The following is a 21,990-nucleotide window of genomic DNA, read 5'->3' as shown; positions in this document are numbered from 1 at the left end:
CTCCTTGCTGAGTTGCAGACACATGCAGACTGGTGGCTAAATCTGAGTTACTTGCTCAGTTTTGCAAACTTTTCTTTAAAAAAAGGAGACCCAAGAAAAACCCAAATTTCCTCATTATCGCAACTGGTCTTTAACCTTTTTAAACAATGATCTACTAGCATGCTACCACCAGGGTTCAATTTACAATAAGCTGGTCTTTTGTGTGGTCTACGTGCATAGTCTTTGTGTAAACAAGAGAACAATCAGTCATAGATAAGGCTCCAACTCTTGGGTCTTTGAGCATAGAGGTCCCTTCAGGTGATGCCGGAGGGCAGGATAGCAAACATATAATGAGATTTAGCTCTTCGTTCTGCTGGTTTCCGTAGAGAAGTTGTGAGTCAGTTTGCTAGGTCTATGGAGGAGGATGTGGTTGAGTTGAGCTTTGGAGCCTCTTGAGAAAGTTAGACTGATAAAAAGGCCTGATTCATCCAGACAACAAACAGGTGTTCATGAGAGCTGATTAATTTAGTGACTCATCTACACCTGAACACATGCCTTAGCTTGCACTTCATGACAGGAGAGTTTGTCGCTTCTTCAGTCTACGTAAATGTTGTGTAGCATATTACCGTCTGCTGGAGAGTTTCTACACATCAAGATGAATCTAAGCCTTATTAGTCACCAACTCGCTTACTTTGTTCCTTGTTTCACACTCTTACTCATAAACCTCTCTTATTTCAAAGGCAGAAGATGAAGACATTGTCCAGGCTTGGCATTCTGGTTGGAAGTTGCAGATTCAGTGCATCTAGAGCAAGCGTCCGAACAGCTTGCTTATCTTAAGTTCTTTTGAAGCAGTCATTGGTTATCAGTGTTCCTGTTCAAGGATAAAGGAGGCACTGATGTCTACCCATTGCTTTATCATGCACCCTGCAAGATTTTGTTCCCTCTCTTACCCCTGTTTTGCATTTACTCAGATATTTCTGGCGAATTGGAAAAAAAGCATCTCAATCCCTGACTGTATCTCTGTAACGCTCACTACCTCTCTCTCGCCTGTTCCTATAAATAACTCTCATGTGGGACAAAGGTGTCAGCAGTGCGTGATTTACATTTTGAGCGTCACTTATTTACCTCTGCTGAACCGTGTTCTGCTCTGCTGAGTGCTCAGTGGTGCTTTCCCTTTACAGGGCCCTAATAAACACCCCGGGCAATGGGCGCTAACTCCGGGCAGAAATCCAAAATACTCTCCTTTCTCTCCACTCTTGCCCCTTCTCCTGCATTCTCTACAGTCCTACGAGCTAATCTGGGAAAATTATGTACTTTGCATTAGCGAAAAATTAGTTTTCCAAAGAAACTGTGGTCTTGACAAAGACACACTTTAAAGAATTGCACAAAACAAAAACAAATTAGCGACTTGCTTGAATAATAACAAATCTGATTAACGTGCACAGACAAATTGAATGGAAATAAATATGACTTTTGTTTATTTTAGTGGTAACATCAAATGGATCAACAAAAAAATACAATACTTAACTGAAAATGTTAGGCTTCTGTCTTGACTGGTCCCAGCTGTGTTGGAAAGCTGTCATTACATGAAAAGGATCTAAGGAGATTACTAAGGCTTGTCAAAGGGCAGCAGATTTTCATCAATTCCTTTGTGTGATCCTAGGGATTATGAATATACACATTTCAGTCACACTGGCAGAGAATTTTGATTTTTTTTCTGTTATGGATTAAATTTAGCTGTTGTAATTATTGACAATGGGTTTCCGGTGATGCAACAGCTTTAATCATCATTGTTAGGGATTGTTTATGTAATCATCTGGAAGCATTTCTCAAAAAAATAAATAAATAAATAAATAAAATAAAATATATATAAATATATATATATATATATTTCAGGTTTTTGTTCATAGTTTGCAGACTTGCTTTTCTCTCCCATGACTTGCTCTTCTCATCAACAGGATCAGTACTGCATATTAACTTTCATGCGGTCACACACTTGTCATCAGTTTAGATTCAATTCCCAAGAGATGAAGCAATCCACAACATGGCTGCCAGGCAGATGCCTGAACTTTGTGCATCTGGGCCCATTGCTGAGCAATACGTATCTTGTGTGGTCGAGAGGAATGCTACGCTGTCATATTAAACCTGCTGTTTGCATCAACACACACCTTACCCCAACTGAGGGGTCTCTCCTGACCTGCCTCCTTCACCCGTTTGGATGTCTGTCATCTAATCAGAGAGATAGAAACTTGAGCCCTCTCCAACCTGTCCTCTTCACTCTACCCCTCCCCACTTGTCCTCCCACCACAGCTGTTAACGTACCACCAGTAATGTCTTTTCTTATAAATGTCATTTGCCCTTTTTTTGATTAAGGAAGTGTAGTTTTCATAATGATTTCCGGAGCCAAGATATTAGCATGTGTGTATCTCATGTGTCAGATCACTGTGGAGGTCGTCCTCTTCTGTGTAAATTACTCCACCGTTGATGGAAATGTGCTGCCCTTGTGTTCCCGAGAGGTGAAGTTCTCCATCTCGTGAGCATGTTAGGATTGAGGGCCTCACAAGAGTCCCATTGTTCAGAGAAGAGAACAAACTCTCCTGCAAAGATATAATGCATCATATGCGGGATAGTAACTATTATGGTCAGTTCCCTAAATGTGAAATGTATTTACTGCTGGGAAACCTCTGGGCAGACCTCCCTGCGAATGATTTAAAGACTTTAAAATCTTTTGTTAACATAACATGTTAACAATGTGCTCTGTGATACACATGGTGAGCATTCACTGCAGCTGCCTGCTTATTACAAATGTATCACAACCCTCTTTGCCAACAGTGATAAACAAGCCTGTGTTTTCTGTCGACTATATAGGGCACAAGTTGTGAGCTTCTTTTTTTTAACATATCTTGACATTGTCTTTCCCCTTCCCTGTAGGTTGTATGAGGAAAATGCTCACGGGTCAGATAAAAAGTCACACAGGTTTGCAGTAAGAAGTTGTGAGTTTCATTTTTGGAACGTTTTCAATTAAGTTAATTTCTTTGGAAGTTACATGCAAGACCTGTGCATTTTGATTTCCCTTTGTTCATCTTCTTATGCCATGGAGTTATTAGTTGTGCTTTTGAGGGTCAGTCCTGACAGCTAAACTATAGGCCAGTGCAAAACTGAACCACTCGAGCTGATCACACCACACAGAGCGCAATTACAAATGCAGGCCATAATCTCAGAAACCCTTTTCTTTGAGTTCAGCCCTAAATACACAGGCTGTAATCTTCAAATCACTCCAAGAAAAATGGGCTTCTCAAACTCACTGGCTCCTACAACCAAATCTCCCAATAAAAAGCACAGTAGGAGAGCTGGTCAGATCACTGCAGTCATTATTCTTTCTCCAGAAAATCTGAGACTCTTCAGAGAACACAGTCTCTGCTTTTTACATAGCAATGAATATATAACTAGGACCACTCTATATGCATGCTCTGACTACATAAAGCCCTCTCACTCTCGAGAAAGAGAGAGAGAGAGAGAAGATTAGTGGAATGCAGATCATTTAGAAAGGGTCTTTTTTTGTTTCCCACAATGTAAGAGAAACCTGTAGGGGTTCCTGTGTTGATAATAAAAGCCAGGACACTAGTAACTTTGCCATATGTTTTCTTCTCTCTAAACTTTTTTTGAGTGATTACACTGCTTGTAATGAAAGCTACATCTCAACACACTAGTCAAGGGTGACTAGTCAGGAGCTTGATACCTCTAGTTGCCCCCATCCCTGGGGTGGCTCTGCTCTAACCAGCACCATGTGTAGATGTATGGCATATTGCCTTGACTGATTGAAGGTATGGGTGAGGGGTAGAAGGAAAGAAGCTTAAGGGCCTATCAGGTTCCTCATGGCGTCAGCCCTGAGTCAGGCGTAGATGTCTGTGGATAGGCAAAGGACAACAAAAGGTCAGGTCTGGGAACCCCATGGGCTTTCACCCTGTGCTTCAGCCAAATGGCCTTTGCTCTTTTTACCCCATATGAAATGCAAAAGTTTATTTCTTCGAATGGAATTTTTTTGTGTGAACTGATTGACTGACCGTAGCTGATTGTGTTTGCATTTTTCGACAGCTTCTGCAACTGTAATCAGAGCTCAGATGTCCTTCGTTACCCAACGACTCAGATTGCACTCATTTAACCTTTTGATCTCTTGTGTCTATGGGATTTATGGTGTTTAAAACTAATTAATGGGATACATAATCAATGCAAGCCTTGTTTCTTTGTAAGAGATTGTTTCATTGGCAAGCTGCTGGATTCCAGTAGCTATTTCCTATGGCCAATGATTACCTCTGTTATGCAGTCACAGCTCAGATGAAATCTTTATCTTCATCAAGTTCACAACAGGAAGTTAAATGTTGCATCATTCACTATTTCCTGTATAGCACCTGCCTTATAGTGCACTATAGGGGGTGAAAGTGAACAAGAATGAATTCTAAATAGAATTATGTGTGAAAATTATGGCGCCATTAATAGTAATAATAATAATTTGACTTTGTAATATAGATGCATACTATAATAAAAGAAAGCATTCATAAAAGAATGTGCAACACCCCATATAATGCACTATTTGGGAAATAGGGAGAAATTTCGGACACAGATAAAGACTTACTCATGGGATCAGAACAAAGGGGGAGTGTCCATGTTTGAGAGTGACATCAAACATTTCCTGTTGCATCCAGTCCCATAAACTTATGGTCAGTTGCATTTTTACTTGATTGATTTAGATGCCAACAGCGTTTGATTGTCAGCTGATTAAACAAACCTGTATACCCGAGATTCTTGGAATAGTTGCACATTTTTTGCATTTTTGTGTCAGAGTGTTGTTTGCTCATACTGCCGGATGAGAATCTGTAACTGCACCTCAAACATTCTCACAATCATGAGTCACATCCTGTAGGAAGCAGGCTCTCAATGGAGGTTGCTGCTGCTATCAGATTAACCATGTTACGAGCCTCAAACTTCCCTCTGACTGTCAGCACATGAGCTGATTCAGGCCACAGCTGGCCGCTTGCACCATTTCCGCAATTAAGTTCAGCTAGTATGCTGCACAAAGACAGAGTGTTTGCCTAATCACATATCCTCAAGTTTTGCCATGTGAATCTGGCCGTGCCACTGGTTGTTACGGTCATGTTGGGTTTGACTCACTTAAGTTTGGGAGAGCCACACTGAAAAAAAGTTATTATATTTAAATTATATTAAAAGCTGTTATATATTCTGCTGTATCATTCGAGTTAACAGCTGGTAATGAACTACGGTTCCTGCAGTAGCACTGATGAATGATCATCATTGCTGTTAATCACCTGGTGACTTTGTTACCATGGCAGCGGATCTCTTAAGGGCTTCCTGTTCAGGTAAAGCTCACTATCCACACAGCAGGTGTAATCAGGCACACTCCAGATGCATGGAAAATTGTGTTTATGTAATGAAAGCTGTAAAACACTTTTTTTTCTGAGGCAAATGGCCTCATCACATACTTTAAATGCACTGATGACATTCAAATCAGCCTTTTTGTAAATTCGGAAGTTTATTATGTGCCATGAGGCTTTGCAAAAACAACAACATGCCAGTGTCATGTCACACATCATGTGGCAACAAGCCTGACGAATACGTGGGATTGGCTCAGATCACTCATCAGTTGACTAATACGCCTTGGGCTGTTTGAAAACTGATGTAACATTTAGAACGATAAAATTCTAACATGGGATACAATGTCTTATCATTGTTTCAATCATTTTGATAGTATCTATGAAGTTCATCATTAGATACCGTGGCAAAAATCTTTGCCCAAACATTATGAACTTTTTAATGAGTCACAAGTTTCGTGGAAGTGTTGATACTCTATCTTGCAATTCTGAATGATCTTGACGTCATACCATTCCTCATTCAAGGATGTTCACACCACACATATAGCTCAGCAAGGTCTTGACACGTAGCCATAGTTTATCAGCAGCTTTGGAAGGAAACACCCTCAAAAAACAGCCTTGGTTTTTGTAGGAGCTGTCCGTACATTTGACCTCAAGTTGTCTGCACCGATAAATTTGGCTTATTTGCCTTGCGATGCCTATAAATATGATTTGTTTCGCCTGGCTGGGTTCAACTCAAAATACCGTAAGCATGTGATATTTGCACTGATCCAGAGGCCTTAGCAAAATAAGGCTCTATTTGTGCACTCCTTCTGTTTTTGCTTGTTTTTCAGGTCTCTTGTTTTCGTGACCCCTCGTAAACTCTTGTCACTGATGTAATCGTTGTGTTATGGAAGCCCGAAGGAGTGAGGTTTTCGTTATTTGGAAATTACTTATTTCCTGCTGCAGGTGAATCCACAAATCAAACTACTATTCATGATATCTATTAGTTCCGTTGAATATCCCACCGCATACACGTATTCCAAAGAACTCTTCAATATGCGTGCTTCTACAGAATATCATAGAGCACGTCTTTCATGCACCTTCTTATGTGCTCTGTGTTTGCTCATGCTTCTAGAAGGCAACACACGTCAAACACTTCTTCTATGCAAACTGTCATTCATAGCTCTGCACAAACCACCTGGATTTATTTAAAGAGTCACCTAACAACTTTTTCAGGTCCTCCACGTACTTCACGTACTTCAGTGGCCCTAGGAAGAATTTGGAAACTTAGCCACGTTTAAAATATGTCATTGCATGAGATGGCAAAATATTAAACAAAGTTCCACTGAAAGTTTAACCAGTTGGTAATCTGAAAGAGGCTTGTTGCACCACTTGTAGCTGCTTTTTAAAGTGTGACCACTGACAGCCCATCATGTCCTACACCACAAGCCACCACTATTGAAAGTGTCTTTAAACTACTTGTCTTATGAACCCTGAATATTTTCGTTTCCTCTAATAGAGCTCCAGAATTAAACACAGTTGGAGCTAATGAAAGAATCTTTATTTTACTTGTCTCTAATGGTTGATGCTCCTCGCATAGGCCCTCGTAAAGCTAATTGCTCGTTATTTGCCCTATTAAAATCGCTGGCTTAGCACCATCCTTTAAAGCATACAGGTGAGCCAGCCTCGTTCAGGGACATTGTTATAGAGAGCAAAGGTGTATATTAGCGTCAAAGCCACAGGCAGACAAGAGAATTGTGCCTGTACTCGTCCTTTTTCCCTTTCATCTACAAATAGACCGCTCCTCATGTAAGTTCCTCCCCACATGTCCTATTAACTTTGTCCGCCACCTCTCACAGCTAAAAACTCAAGTCCTTTGAACACCACCCCCCCTCCATCTTTTCATATATAAGGTGGCTGATTTGAAACAGACTTCATGGAGTTCATTCTGAGGTGACTGCAAAGATTTGTGATATTAAGAAAGGTTCATGCTGGGAAAAGTTTGAGATCTTCGTTATATAATAATCATTATGCCTAAGGCTTTGGTTGAGGGTATATGAGGTATCCATGTCTCTATCTTAAATGTCATTTCGCCTCTATTTGCCCTTGTTAATGGCTTCAGGAGGAGGTAACTCTGGCATTATTAGCTGTAAGTAGATATTCCTCAGAGGTCAAACATTCTCATTAGCTGGAAAAGTCAGAAGACATTGTGGAAGTGTAACCAGCACCCTTGTTTTAAAAAATCATATGTAATTCTGCATGGTGTTGACATGGCCCATGTAGATGCCGGTTGCACAATTTTCCACAGGATTTGATTTATGCCACAAGAGTCATCCCAACATGGCTGTTACGTTACTCCTGGCAAAAAGCTGCGTTCTTTTTCCCGTGCTCTTGAACCGTGTCATGCCACAATGATAACTTGGAGACAAGTAACATCTGTTATTGATGTAGTCATGCATATGTGTGGGTTCCGAGATCCTATGCATTCCATCTCCCTAGGAATTCACACCCAAGTTTTATGAGTGTATGATGCTATTCATAAATGACTATGCATTGCAGACCTTTCTTTCTAGGAGAATTTAAAAGACTCATGGGATGCCATGGGGGATTATGCAAAAGCATCAGTCATGCTCAGTGTTGGTTTATCTTTTAACTTTTTATGTATAGTATACTATTAGCCAGTAAGTTTTAGCATTTCTATTCCTATGTAATATCTGCTAAATGGCTGAATTCAGACCTTCCCGTTTGTCATTTACTGACGTGTGATTTCCTCTATACTGATTTTGTGTCATTGTTCTGAAAGGCTGGCCTCTGATTTCCATTCTCGTGGTCTCCTTTCCTCCTTTAACCATGATTTCTGCAGTTTTAAATCCCTATTTAATGGGATGTAAACCCAAACGTTATGTAATTATCTGTCGTATCAGTTTTCTTAATGGTTTCCTTTTGGATGTTTTCTTTGCATATAATTTGTTGAGTTCTCAGTGCTTTGGAAGAAATGTGCAATGATTTGTGTTTTCATTATCTGAAAGCCAGATAAGGGTCGCTGGATTCCGAACTAGTAATAATTCTGAATCGCAGTCATTATGAACTCATTTTACTAACTGGCCAGCCAGATAACAAATCTGTTTAAAATCTCTGACTGAGCATATTACTCATAGTGATTAAGCTTTATTCCACTTTGACCTACATTTTCATATGACTGGAGAGTCAGCATGTGAATGAAACCTGCAGAATGCAGCGGTGATGGTCCCATAGGCATCCTCGCCCTACTGTTTACCCCTGTGGCAGAAGATGAATCCACTTAAGTCCCCTATATACAAACCTGCTTTCTATTTGACAGTTCTCATAGTGAGTTTTCAGATTTTCCCAACATTAAAGGATGGATGGCATTCTATTACATGTTTTGGCTCGTCTAGCCATTATGCATGATTAGAGCTATTTTAAGACACAGTATAACTTTTTTTTTTTTTTTTGTGCCTTGATACGCCATCTCCCAGTTGGATAAGATCAATCATGTTGAATCCGCAGGGTCAACAAGATTTTGCGAACGCATCCATATATATGCTTAACAAACTATATACACCAATCCCAAGTTTCCAGCGACTGTGTGGCATGGTGTTCCAAAGCTTCCGGCTGTTTGCAAGTTGGCACACATTAACACATGCCCCTATGTGATATATGATTTCTAACTCCATGTTTTACAGAGTGTTGCACGCTAAGCTTGCACCCTTTTATCTAAGGGCCATTTAAATTAGAACACTGTGGTGTGCCCTTGACAAAGTACCTGCCCTGCCTTTGACAATGGGACATTAGGTGGAAAGAATGAGGGTGAGAGATGAGTTATTGCAGGGTATTTTTCAAGCTCCTATGTACACAAGCTGTTGCTCAATGGCTTGCTGTTATCGGGTGAGGCTATGAGTCCTAGCGTATTTGCTCAAGCCTAATGTTTGCCATAAGACACTGTTAAATTTATTTTTGTTGTTGGATGTAACCTTTTACTTTAGGATCATGGGCCACTGTGGAAACTGGGTTAGTGTGCTGCATGAACTGGCGCTTGGCGGTGAGGACGCTCAAATGGAATAGTTTAATTGTAGCTAGAATGTAACAGAACTATGTTACCGTATTCCAAACTAAATCTTTTGCTAAAGATCTTCCAATTTGGACCTGCTGCTGCTTATTAGATATCGTCCGATGGTGTTACGCTTCTCACTGATCCAGTGTAAATATATGGGTTTCATTAAACATCAAATTAGCTTTCCTTCTTAATTTGCTGACTGTCATTTAAACTGTACAAAATGTAGCTTCATAAAATCCAGAGAAAAGCATTACTGTTTTAAGTTGCATGTTAATACGCCCTCTCGAGACCTCATTTGCTTTGTCTGTATTAAAGGTGTATACTCATCGAAGCTGCAGCATTTAAAGTGCAGAGGATGCTATGCACTAAAGCGTTTTTTTCCCATCTTGCAGTGCATCTAATCCCTGTATAATTGAGGGGGCGCGTGTGCTGTGCTGTAGAGAGGCTTTGAGAGTGTGGAGGTGTACCGAATGAAATACAAAGCCAGGACCTACGTTATCCTTTTATATCTCCCTTAGGGTTGGCGGGGATTATGACTGGCTCTGGCAACCATTTAGGTTGTGAGCCTTAAATGTGAGTGGGCCTTGATTTATCTGGAATTTTACTGTTTATAAAGAGAGAGCTTTTGGCAGTTTTTATGGCTATGGTTGTGCTATCTGATACTTGATAACCAGTGGCATTTGGTACTTTTAGGTTGTCCTTTTTCCTTAAAAGGGGATAAGTTGGAGCGAATGTGGAAATCAAAATCTCTAAAATTTATTCACAATTTTTGTTAAATACAATTGAAGTCAGTGTTTTTATATTTGGCGAACTATCTTTTCAATTTCAATTCATAACACAATCGATTAATCTGTGCAGGACAGCTGTGAATGTCACCAAAACCTGCATATTATTCTGTCTAGCCTCGGATTACTCTAAATTGCTTATTTCAGGGATTTATTAAGCAACAGTTATTCAGCATACCAGCCTATTTAGGAACACCTTTCCTTAACTTTACTACATTTTTATAAGGTGATTTGTGTCATTACTACAACAAGTGGACCATTGTTACATTCAGAGATTGTTTGCCTCTGCTCCATTTGTGACAAATAAAAAATAAGCCATTATATTGATTAAAAGGAGCTTTACTGTGGATCAGAGAGGCTAGAGTTCAATATGCAGATAAGCCAACGCATTCCCCTGGTGATCATAGGATTATGGGATTTAAAATATCTCTAAATTTCCGGAAATGTCTAATTTGTGATATCTTACTAATTATGGTGTGACCTAATATCTCAGCTTTCCCAGCTTTTTTTTTTTTATTTTTAAAAGTGTAAATTGCAGAGCTAGTTGCAGCGTGGTCCGCCCTATAGCCCAGCTTCTTGTGTTGTGATTTATTAGCGGTGTCACACCAAACGTTTCAACCGAGCGAAACATTGAGGGTGCAGACCTCAAGGCTGTCACTCCAAACTCCCTCCGACATTCATACCATGCACCCCTGCCTAAAGCCCGGTTTTATTTCAATAGAAGATGGATTGGGCCATGGGGAATGGGTGGGGAATGAGTCCAGAAATCAAGAAGGACTGTTGTTGCAGCAGACGACATGCAGGTTTTCACTAAGTGTCTGGTCTGCCTGCAGAACAATGGTGCCTGTCTCTGGGTGACACTAGACTGCTGTGTGCTTGGCTCTGACGGAGAGCTCATCACCTCCTGACCTCACAGCCCAAAGCCTGTGACAGGCAGCGAGATGTACTGAAGATGTGCCTTGTCGTTCTGACCCACATAGCGGGCCACACAGCGCTCAGGGACACATGGATCTGGTTCAAAGTGAGACCATGAAAGGCCCTTATTTTAGCTTATACTGCCGCTCTCCTCATCTTGATCGGTCTCTGTCTCTCTCTCTCTTTTTTTTTCTCTGTAGCATTCCTTTTTCCTCCTGTATTGTTCTCAGTTTATTTATAGCTCCGGTTATGTACTGAGCTAGTTTAGTCTTACTTTTTGGTGTGTTGCATGAGGCCAGGGTTGTGCTAAATGTGGGAATCCATCCTGCTTTATGCTGGCCGACTTTTCCACCTTTAGAGTCGGAATATAAATGCTCTGTCTATAAAGCTGCTTTCTCTCTCGTGGACGACAGTTTGTATTTGAAATTTTAGTGTGGAGGAAAGCCGTTATTGAATGGGACAGCATTCAATGCAAATGAATTAAGATAATAGAAGCACTTAAAAGGTGAATGGCTTCATGAATCCAATCCATGTTCCCACGTTATGAGCATAATAAATAATTCATTGGGAATATGAAATGTTTCTAGGACGACTTAGGTAGAGTTGGTTGAGTCCTTTCAAACCTAGAAGCAACTTATGTGTTTTGATAAACTAAAACCGAAAGCATAAAAACTTTCATTACATTACATCACAACTAAAATAAAAATGAATGAAAGCTACAAAAGAAAAAAAAAACACACTTGCTTTCTAAAACTTTTACAACTTTTAGTTTGTGTGTGTGTGTGTGTGTGTGTGTGTGTGTGTGTGTGTGTGTGTGTGTGTGTGTAAATCTGAGTCAGTCACAAAATGCTTTATGGGTGAAAATAGAAAAAGCCTTGTGCCTTCAGCCTTTATTACATATTCACTGCATTGAACATTCAGTTTCAATACATTTACTGTCAGATTTCAGATTGCCTGCTGTGAGCAATGTTACCGTTTTATTATACACTTTTTCGAGGACAGATGTTTTATGCAATAGTTTTTGCCAGTCAACTTAGTTACATTTAGTTGCTATACACATGTGACCCTAAAACATATACACCTATTAAAAAAGGTCTTTCTAGTCAATTAGTTGTCCAGAGACTCGCCGTTTGTCAAAGCTGGAATTCCCCACAAGACCTTCACCTTGACCTCGGTTTACCTCCCAGCAAACATTACTCTTAATAGAGACAACTGAAATGTTCATTAGAAGATAACAGAATTATGCTCTCCACCAAATCACCCTGGGGGGTGAACTGCAGTTTCCAAAAAATAGGGCACACTGAACACATGGCCCTGGTTCTGAGCAGTCTGTTAAGTGCTGACTGATGGCAAATCTTTGGGCTTCAGAAAAAGAAAATCAAGTTTTAGTTTTCCTTCCCTAATTGGAGTCCAACATGTTTCAGATCTAGATGAAGCTGTCATGGTTTCTGCAGCTAGTTCAGTTCTGTTTGAAGGAACAACTGTTCAGTCTTATTCAAAGCAGATGCCTGACTGTTGCACTTTTCCTTTTTCATTTCCTTTGTCATTTCTCTTCTGTGTAAACCCCTCAGGACCTCTGTGGCTTGACGACTCGATCGGCACTGAGACTCCATAAGAGGTTATCAGAAACGCTGCTCGCAGGGCAAAGCAATCACTGTTGTGCTCGAGCAGCACTGCTGCAATTCTTTAACTGGACGTTCTGCTTAAAGGAGCCGTATTTTACTTGTAACATTTCATTTTCTGCTTGTAATGTTAGTCAAGGTTGTGATTTAATATTTTTTTGTGTTGATTTTGTAATTTTTGTTAGCTATAAAATTAAACATCTTTCTTTTTTTTTGTGCTACTGCATGTTAAAAGCTTTGACTCTGTGGGTTTGTAATGACTCTGATTGGCCTTTCCAATACATTAATGTGTGTTTTTTTTTATATAATTAATAACCATTAGTAAGGAGCAAGAAAACCCTGTTTTGTCACTTCTAGTGTTTTTCAGTATGTTGGTAAAGAGCTAGAATATTTTTTGCAATATATTTTGATGTATAAAGCGAAGGACATTTTTAAACTTAATGAAGGTGCATAGCAGTTCTAAATGCTAATCTTTGGTTAATGAGAAGGCACGAGCTGCGTCAGTTGGGAAATTTGAACCAATGACCTGGACTTCATGTGACCAGAGTAAGATCCAGTAAACATCGTCTCATAAACAAAGCGCCAACATCTTACCAGCTGGGTCAATATGTTTTGAATAAAGGAGTTAGAAAAAAAAATTGCATTTGCAATTGCAACACAAATAATATTTATTATTGGATTGTTGCCTTCAGAAACATTTCTATTATTAGATCTTTTCCTTTAATGGCTACAACACAGAGCACAGATAAGCTACTACTAAATATAATGTAGATACTTTAATTTTCTGTAAAGCAGCTTTGCAACAATTTGTATTGTGAAAAGCGATCTACATATTAATGCAAATTTTAATAGAACTGCTATTTCTGCTTTAATGGCTTTTTACGCACCTTTCAACGTGCATGATGGAAAACGGGGCACGCACCGATTCAGACCGCTCAGATGTCAAATGAAAGTCTTATGATGTTTACAATGGTCTTCAACAGCGAGAGAGCAGCCTGTGTAACTGTGGGAATTTTTTTAACTTATGATCGCTCGTCCGTTTGGCTCCGAAACGCCCAGAAGGCTCCATGTTGAACCGCTGCCCTTTTTCCACTTTATCAAGGCAACATGCAAAACAAAGACAGTGCACATGTGCCTAGTGGATGTGGCTCTTACTTGTTTTGATGTATTAAACTCCTGTCATGGCCATTACTAAGTGCTGCTGGGAAATGGAGCACAGGCTTTCAGGCAGTCATGTGATGGAGTCTGTCCATCAGCCGGGTTGCTCATACAGTTATCAAGCACATCACAGCAGCTAAGCTGATTATTCCTTCACTCAGTCCATGCACAATTAATGGACTCAGATTTTTAACCTCTTTGAGAGCATGTAGTTGTCGTTTCCTCTCATCAGACTTTCTTAGCGTATTTTATATGCACTGTCTACTACATGCCCAGCGAACTACGGGCGAGCAGGGGAGGGGCGGTGGATGGTATTTTTAGAATCACTGTTTGACTGGTGCCCGTGTTTGTGAAATATGAATCCTGGTGAAGATCAGAGGGAATGAGGTCCCCCTGGAGGACAGAATCTTTGTCTTTCCATTAACTCAGACTAAGTGCTGTGCATGCCCACAATCGCTTCAGGAAGTACGCCGGTGAACGTTGAAGACTGACGACTCCGTGATTGCTAGAGTAAGGCCGCAAAGATACTCTATGCAAGTGCGCAGACGCTTGACAAACGTATGCATGTACTCATACATGCTTAACATGAATTCTTGCATTACTGCGGTGGTAAGAAAACCCAAAGTGAAGTGTTAGATTTCAAACATCATGCCATTGATTCACAGTTTGCTGACTGTTTAGATAACTTGTTCGCAGAGAATCTTCAAACTTTTTCATGCCACTGGTTACTTGGTTGGAGAAACTGAGCTTGGATCTTGTACATTTTTTTAGAAAATGGCTTATAATAACATGAGCACAACATCAAAGCTGTGAAAATATCATTAAAGACGAACAGACGCGTTTAATTTTATGCTTGCTTGAAGTTGTATTGTATTGAAATTAAGCTTTAATTTACTTCCCTAGAGTATGTTTTGTTCTTTAATGTTCACGGTACCACTTTTCTACCACCTTAAACTCTCGCACATCAATGCAAAAGCACACACTTGTTCGCTTTGCAGTGCATCTGGCACGAGTGCAAAACAAGAGGCCCAAAACAAGGTTCTGCAGTTTGGATCCCATTATTGTGGAAAAGTACTGTCACAGATATGGATTTGTGTTCTTAGAAACCAGGGCCCAGGGCCAGTTTTTTTTCCCCCCTTCGTTCTTTTTTTGGCACGAGATTGGACAGATGTGACATATTACAGTGCAAGCGTAACTGAGGATGTGGTCTTCACTCCACGATGGTGTTAGCATACTCTGAATAAGGATCAACTGTTTTATATGAACATGAAATGGAGAAATGAATGAGCTGCATATGAAAAGCAGCTGTTTGTTCTGTAAACTGTTTGGGAAGTTCCCCTGCTGAAGTGAACTTTAGTATGGACCGCCAGGCCGTGTTTCAAAAGATGCGTTCACGGCCTGATGCGAATCATTAGATCTGTAGCCTGGCAGACACGGAGAACTCAGCAGCTGTCTGCACTCGGAGGACTAACACTTCCTCCTATGGCAGAGAAAATGAGCTTATGGAGGGCTGTATGTTTTGCCAGAGCCCTGTAACCAGTTACAACAAACCCCTTCTGTTAAGAAAATCCACAGTGATAATAGTCCTACAGTTATAACTACAACTTTTCTTAACTCAAGTAGTTAGTTCCAGCTGGACTGCAAATTCATTCTGTATAGATATGAAGTATTCTGGCTAATAAGTTCTTGTAATACATTTGTTATCTACCTCTCATTTCAAAAAGCATAATTTTAAGTTTTAAGTGAGTTTGCCGTGTCAATTTAATAGTCTGGGTAATCCTTTTTCTATGCTCTCAAACTGGAAAGATGGGTGGTGAAACAGTTTTCACATATGAATTGCTACTAAATTTATATAAAAAAGAAATTGCAAATAACATACTTGAATATGTCTTCATGAAAAAAACATCAAATTTACTTGCTTTTTTTTTGCATCCAAAATAAAAGTTATATGTATGTGTACTGCGCATATTTTTATGTATATATGAATAAACACATGTATCGTAAATATTTAGAAAATAATTACCTGTATATAATTATATTCTTATGTTATGTTTATACATTGAACATATACATGGGATATTTTTCTTGAATATATACATGCATATGTTTATATATACATAGCCTAATAAATCTACACATTATACAATAAAAATTGTTTTAGATGCAATTAATAATTTGACAGCAGTAGTTTTTTTTATAGTAATTTTTTAACTCATATTTTATTCAATTGTTTTTATTTAAACTGTATTTTTAGATATTTATTAATTTGTTAAACTTCTTTCTGTCTCTGATATAATTTTTCCCCCTTTAATTAGATTTAACTAATTGAATATTTGAATATCACAGGAACTTTGGTGATAATGCTGTAATGACAACATTTTATTGAACAGTACACCATGAATGAACTACGCTCTAAAGTAGGGAATCGCAGACCAGATACTTTGTTTATGGCAAAATGACAGAAAGCATTTGAATTATCTGTAAATGTTTTGAAATTTGGTAAACGACAGAATTTGTTTGGTTCACGCAACCTCTGTTTGGACACGAGCATCGCCTGATCCGTTGCACACATGGTAACCACCCCAGAGTTCAGGAGCCTCTAGTTTTATCTACAACTGTTGAGGTTCACCGTTTACTGAAGCCAGCTCTTATCTCTCAGAGCTTTGATGTACCGTTTGCTCCATTCCCCACTGGCATTGCCAACAAGAATGCTATGCAACCCGCTAGCATGAGTCATGCCAATCCGTTTTATTTGCCTTTTTACAAATGCAAATCTCAGGGGTTATTCAAGTGCGCTGTTATTCACAGGCGGCTCCCACAGCTGCCTCTTTCTCAGCCTGCTCCGCAGATTTGATTCACTGATTGAAATGACGTTCGGTTTGCTCTTACTACATATTTAGTCCAGCTTTGTGATGTGGTCGAAGCTGCTTTGATGCAGTTCCCGCCACATCCATGAGCATCTTATTGTGCACCCACACAACTTCTGCAAAAAACGCTATCAGGTGAGAGTCTCTGAACACTATCTGTCCCATTACTCTGTAGAAATTGCACCACAGTAAAGAAAAAAAAAAAGGCTCAGCCTTCTGAGGAAAACAGAGCAGCTCTGTGTTAATTCAATTTCAGGAGTTGGCATCGTATCCATTATCATTATTGTATTAGCATTTGGCTTATTTTCTCAGAAAAGAGCAGGGGTGAGTTTTCTAGAAAGGCTCGTTGCTGTATCTGGTTACTGCAGTATTTTTTGGCTTGTTTACAGACAGGAGGGCACCACAGCTGCGTTTATATCTCCATGTCAGGCCAGAGGTGTAGACCAAAAGATATTTTGTGCGCGACAGTCGAGTAAACAGCTGATTGTTCGCTGAACTGCACAAGCTCACGTGACTGGCTGAGCAGAACTAGAGATAAAAGCTGATCTGCTTGCCTGTGAGTTAGTTAATAGATAAGAAGGGCACATATGCGGCCCTTTTTACACCCACACACCCTACCTTTGAAAGTTTAAAAGTGCGCTTTTTCAACCAAATTAATTCTTATTTTCACAACGATGCAATTTACTCAATAGTCAGAAATGTTAAAAATTATTCAAACTGCTCTTTAATAATTAAATGTTTTACCCTTTAAAGCCCCATTTTCAGCTGCCAAGAATTCTGTTTCTGTCTTCTAAGAAATAGTATCTCTAAACATCTTTAAAGTATCTTGGTTATTTTAAATATCTCCCTCTCTCTCTCTCTCTTTCTCTGTTTGTGCAAGGGTTTCCTGGCTAATTTGTCTGTTTTATGTAGTTTAACCTATAGCGCGTTGTCTGTTAAAGCTGTGTTTACTCCTGCAACTAAACTCTCAATTATTTGCATCACATGATTGAGAAGAGCACAAGCACCTGTGTTATTATTTTGAGAAGCGGGGTGCTAAAAATGACGCTTGTGGTTTGCCAAGACAAGCTTGCACAAGGTGCCAAAGTTAAACGCATCACTTCCCTTACTCTCTCTTTCTCTCTCACGTGCTCGCCCACTCACTCACACTTGTTTACCCTTCCTGTGTCTTATCGGCGAGAGCGAGAGAGAGCGCAAAATCATAATTTAAGTCGCAATCAATGAGACCTTTTTGCCCCAGACCTGAAGAGAGACTAGCAGAGCTGCAGAAGACCTCTTCCTTTGTCCTATGTTATCAGCCATTGATTAGATTATCTACAGACGCAGTGAGATGGGAAATAAGATGGCCTCTGTTTGCAGAGAGGACACTCTAAACACTGTCTTCCTTGGTCTAGAGGCCCAAATCTAAGTATGCAAGTGCATTAATGCTTCCAATTTCAATTTTGCACCGAAAGGGGTGCCACATTGGGCATCCTCATGAACTGTTGTCTTCTAAAGTCACTTTTTTCAGGTCAATTTTGTTGGATCAAGAGTTTGAAGAAAACCTTGCTGAGCAAGTTAGTTAACGTCAGTTAAACTGTCAGCATGTTACCTGAATACCACCACAGTATGCAAGTGCACACAGCAGAAGTACATGTTTGCAATGCCTTAGCCGAGCATTTGCATGCAGGTATGTATTTTCAGCATTTTCTAGTTCTCCGCTTTTTTTTTTTCTACCCTCATTGCGCTGAACCCTAGTCAATAGTGTTTACACTTTCATTCCCCCATCTAAGGCTGAATCCCTTTTGTTTCTCTCTCCCTCTACTGTCCTTTGGGATTAGTGGTACTTAATGGGTTGCAGATGCCTGCTGCTAGTACGGTTGTTAGTGCATTTGGGAAATGAATGAGTCTGTCTGCATTAATGTGGAGAAAGAATTCCACCATCAGCATTCTAGAATGGCAGCACATCAATGTCACAGAATAGACTGGTTGCAGATAGCCGGAGAATCTATAGGTGTCCTCACTGAACTCTTACGTATAGCTTTTATAAGATGCACATTGCAATTTTCCTACTAGGTATGCAGGGCAAGTCTTTCTCAGAATGGAATTAGTGCTCACGTAATACATATGATTTAAGCGCTTGGGTTGTGTGAAAGTAGGCCACAGAAAAGTGGCTATTTTTTTTCCACAAAGTGCCACTGGATTAATTCATCACTGGCGGTTGCTGGAGCAATCATAATGATGATTAATGATCAGGCTTGCGCACAATGTTTAAACTGCTGATAAGAGCTCAGCTTGACCGGAAAGGAACTTTGACGTCACCGTTTGGATACCCAACATGCACAGGAAAGTGCGTTCCATCCAAAAATCCCTGACACTGTTGTGATTTGGGCAGTTCAGGCTACCCTGGATAGAATATCAGTGAGGTTTTGTGGGTAGGTTAGAGAGTCGAGGGAGATGATGTAGTGTCCAGTCACGTTGAACCAGTTGCACAGAGCTTTTGTAGTTTCTTTATCTCATAGGTACGTTTTGTGTGTGTGTGTGTGTGTGTGTGTGTGTGTGGTCGTACAGGGATTAAGCACAGGATAAGAGGACCACTTTGTGTTTAAACTGGTTGAGTCTTGTCCCCTCCTGTGCTTTATGCTTTGTCTATAGAGACTCTTTTGGAGGTCTGGTAGGAATCTGGGGTCAGATTACGTTATTTAAGGTTGAGTGGACCCCCTCTAGTTCCCCCATGAGCTGTAGGGGGTTTAACATAAATCCATGGCATTTGATTTAAAGATTTAAAAATCTGTAATGTTACCTACAGAGTGAGAAATGATTAACATGCAATAAATGGCTGTTAAGTATGATTTCCATGACATTTAAGTAAAACAAGTGGCTAAAAGGTGTATATGTCTTGTTCTCGTCCTTGCAGGATCGGAAGCTGTCGAGATCAGAACGCCAGCGCTTCAAGGAAGAGGCCGGCATGTTGAAAGGCCTGCAGCACCCAAACATTGTGCGTTTTTACGATTCATGGGAGTCGCCCTCCAAAGGCCGCAAGTGTATTGTGCTGGTGACGGAGCTCATGACGTCAGGAACCCTAAAAACGTTAGTAAAATGTGCTTTGATATTATATTGTATTCATTATATTATAATGAATGGTCAAATGCAAAATTCGGCAAAGTGTGTCATTTTTATTTTTTCATTTGTGGTGTTATGTAAATGATTATTAACACTTACATAAACATAAAGTGTGTTACCCAGGTTTTTCATTCTGTCACAATTTTTTTTTTTAATTCACAGCGACTGCTGCAGTTAATATTTTATTGTGGTACAACATTCAAATGCAACAACAGGATGGCCTTTCAAACATGCTTTTCACCAGACTCATGTCCATCGCCATTAGCGAACCGTCCAGAGGCTGTGATTATCTGTTACAAAACGCAATCACAATAGAGCGATTGAGTTAGAACTGTTACCAGAGTGATCGCAGGGGAAGAGTGGCATGTCACCTTCATGTGAGACAGGCATTGTGGGTACTGAACAGATACTGAGTTATAGTGAGACGAACCACAAACTGGACCAGCAGCCCCCTCCTGTGGATGTATGGGCTCTGACACAAACTTAGTCATATACACCCACATAAATAGTAGAACCCTGACTATGATAACTATTCTTTTTTTTTTTTTTTACATTTTTATTAGATTTTCTTGCAATGAAGAAAAACTGGTCACTCAAGAAAACAAATGAATGATTCAAGCATCTTGAGATGGGTTGGCCCTTTAACATAGGTACAGGTTAACAATATTGCTTGCAATCATTTGATTTGAGTTTCCGGGACACATAAAAAGGAGTCCCACAAAGATCCATCAACCTCAGAGCCTCAGTCACGCACAATTAGTTATCTGTCACATAGCTCACAACAACAGGAATGCCACTATTACTGCCAGGAGGAGACATGGGGAGATGAGCGAAAAAGAAAAAATGAGAAACAATGTCAGGCTTGCTTTGTATTCATGAGTCCTGGCATCCCGGCAATGTGTGGCGTTCTGCATGGCTGCTCCTCCACCGCAAAGATAAACAGTGATCAAGAGGTCAGGTAGAAACGGAGCGTCCTACAGACACGGCCATGCCTAAACTAATCTTTGTTCTCATTTTTGTCTGGGTCGCTGAAGACATAACTGCTCAGGGGGGTTGGTTGTCCCTCACCCTGTTCCTGTATGCTGACATAAAAGACCTTTTTAAACCTTTCTAGTCCAGCATTTCAAACAGAAATATACTCAACATAAACCGATTATTCAGACTACTGCTCTCTTACAGTAGTTGATCTGAAAGATAAATCTGACAATCCAAATTCATAACATTTTCTTGAATGTTTCAGGCCTTTGACTGTTTATATAGTTGAGGACAGAATGTTTTAAAGTAATTTAAGGTTTCAAGAAGTGTGGAGAGAGTTGTTGGTGTAGCTGGAAAACAGCCTGTTGGGGCCCTCTGGGAGCCGCTGGGTGTGTTGAGTGATGAGACAGTTTTGAATCAGGCTTTGTTGCTCTCTCCAGTATCGCCTCGGGACTTACCCTTGGCTCCGTTCCCACCTGTCAGTCAGCCGCCACACTCCATCAAAGCCGCCCTATACCACCACCCACCTCCTGCCATTGGGCGAAGCCCTACTTATTGCTTGCTTCAGTCTTACTAAGCAAACTACAGAGATAATCTGTTTACACAAAAACGCTCTTCTGATATCTCTTCTCGGGCTGCCTTGAAAAACCAGTTTCGTCTGATCCTGTGTTATTCAACCATTTTTCTTTAACTATGAGAAGAGGAAAAGGAAGAGGAAAGGATTTGATTTCTGAAGCACAATTAGTTATCCATGTTTCTTCAGACAGTTATCTGATTCTTGAGACAAAACAGGTTGGAGCGAAAATGGTTTGTCAGGTTAAAATAAAGTTGCGTCGCGTAACAGACGAGTCAGTTGTGCTACTGTGTATGTTCTGTTTTGCTTGTGAGCTTGTGCCTGTCTTCTCCTAGGGCATTATGGGATAAAGGGTACCCAGCTCCCCCTGTATTGGTGCCTGAACTGAGTAGATTGTTGTAATGAGGATTACAAGGCCAAATCCTGACTATGGCTCGGCTCCAAGATTTGATTAGGCCAAGCTAATCTAACGAAAGTGCTGTACCGCCTTCTTCACACGCTGTTGTCCTCTCTATCTGAGACTCATAGATGAGAATGTTACTGTCCATATGGATGCTTCAAAGACCCAG

General features: G+C 40.1%; 1 protein-coding gene across 1 annotated transcript in view; it reads left to right on the top strand.

Moving 5' to 3' along the window:
* The window catches only part of wnk1b (WNK lysine deficient protein kinase 1b), a 67,335-nt gene that overhangs the window by 10,388 nt on the left and 34,957 nt on the right, over positions 1 to 21,990 (top strand). The window contains 1 exon segment of the mRNA XM_043236381.1: positions 19,667 to 19,839. Within this exon segment, the coding sequence (XP_043092316.1) occupies positions 19,667 to 19,839 (173 nt within the window).

This window comes from Puntigrus tetrazona, chromosome 4, assembly GCF_018831695.1.
Source record: "Puntigrus tetrazona isolate hp1 chromosome 4, ASM1883169v1, whole genome shotgun sequence".
Lineage (NCBI taxonomy): Eukaryota > Metazoa > Chordata > Actinopteri > Cypriniformes > Cyprinidae > Puntigrus > Puntigrus tetrazona.
The sequence above is the reverse complement of the archived record's forward strand: the minus strand, read 5'-3'. Positions and strand labels throughout refer to the sequence as shown.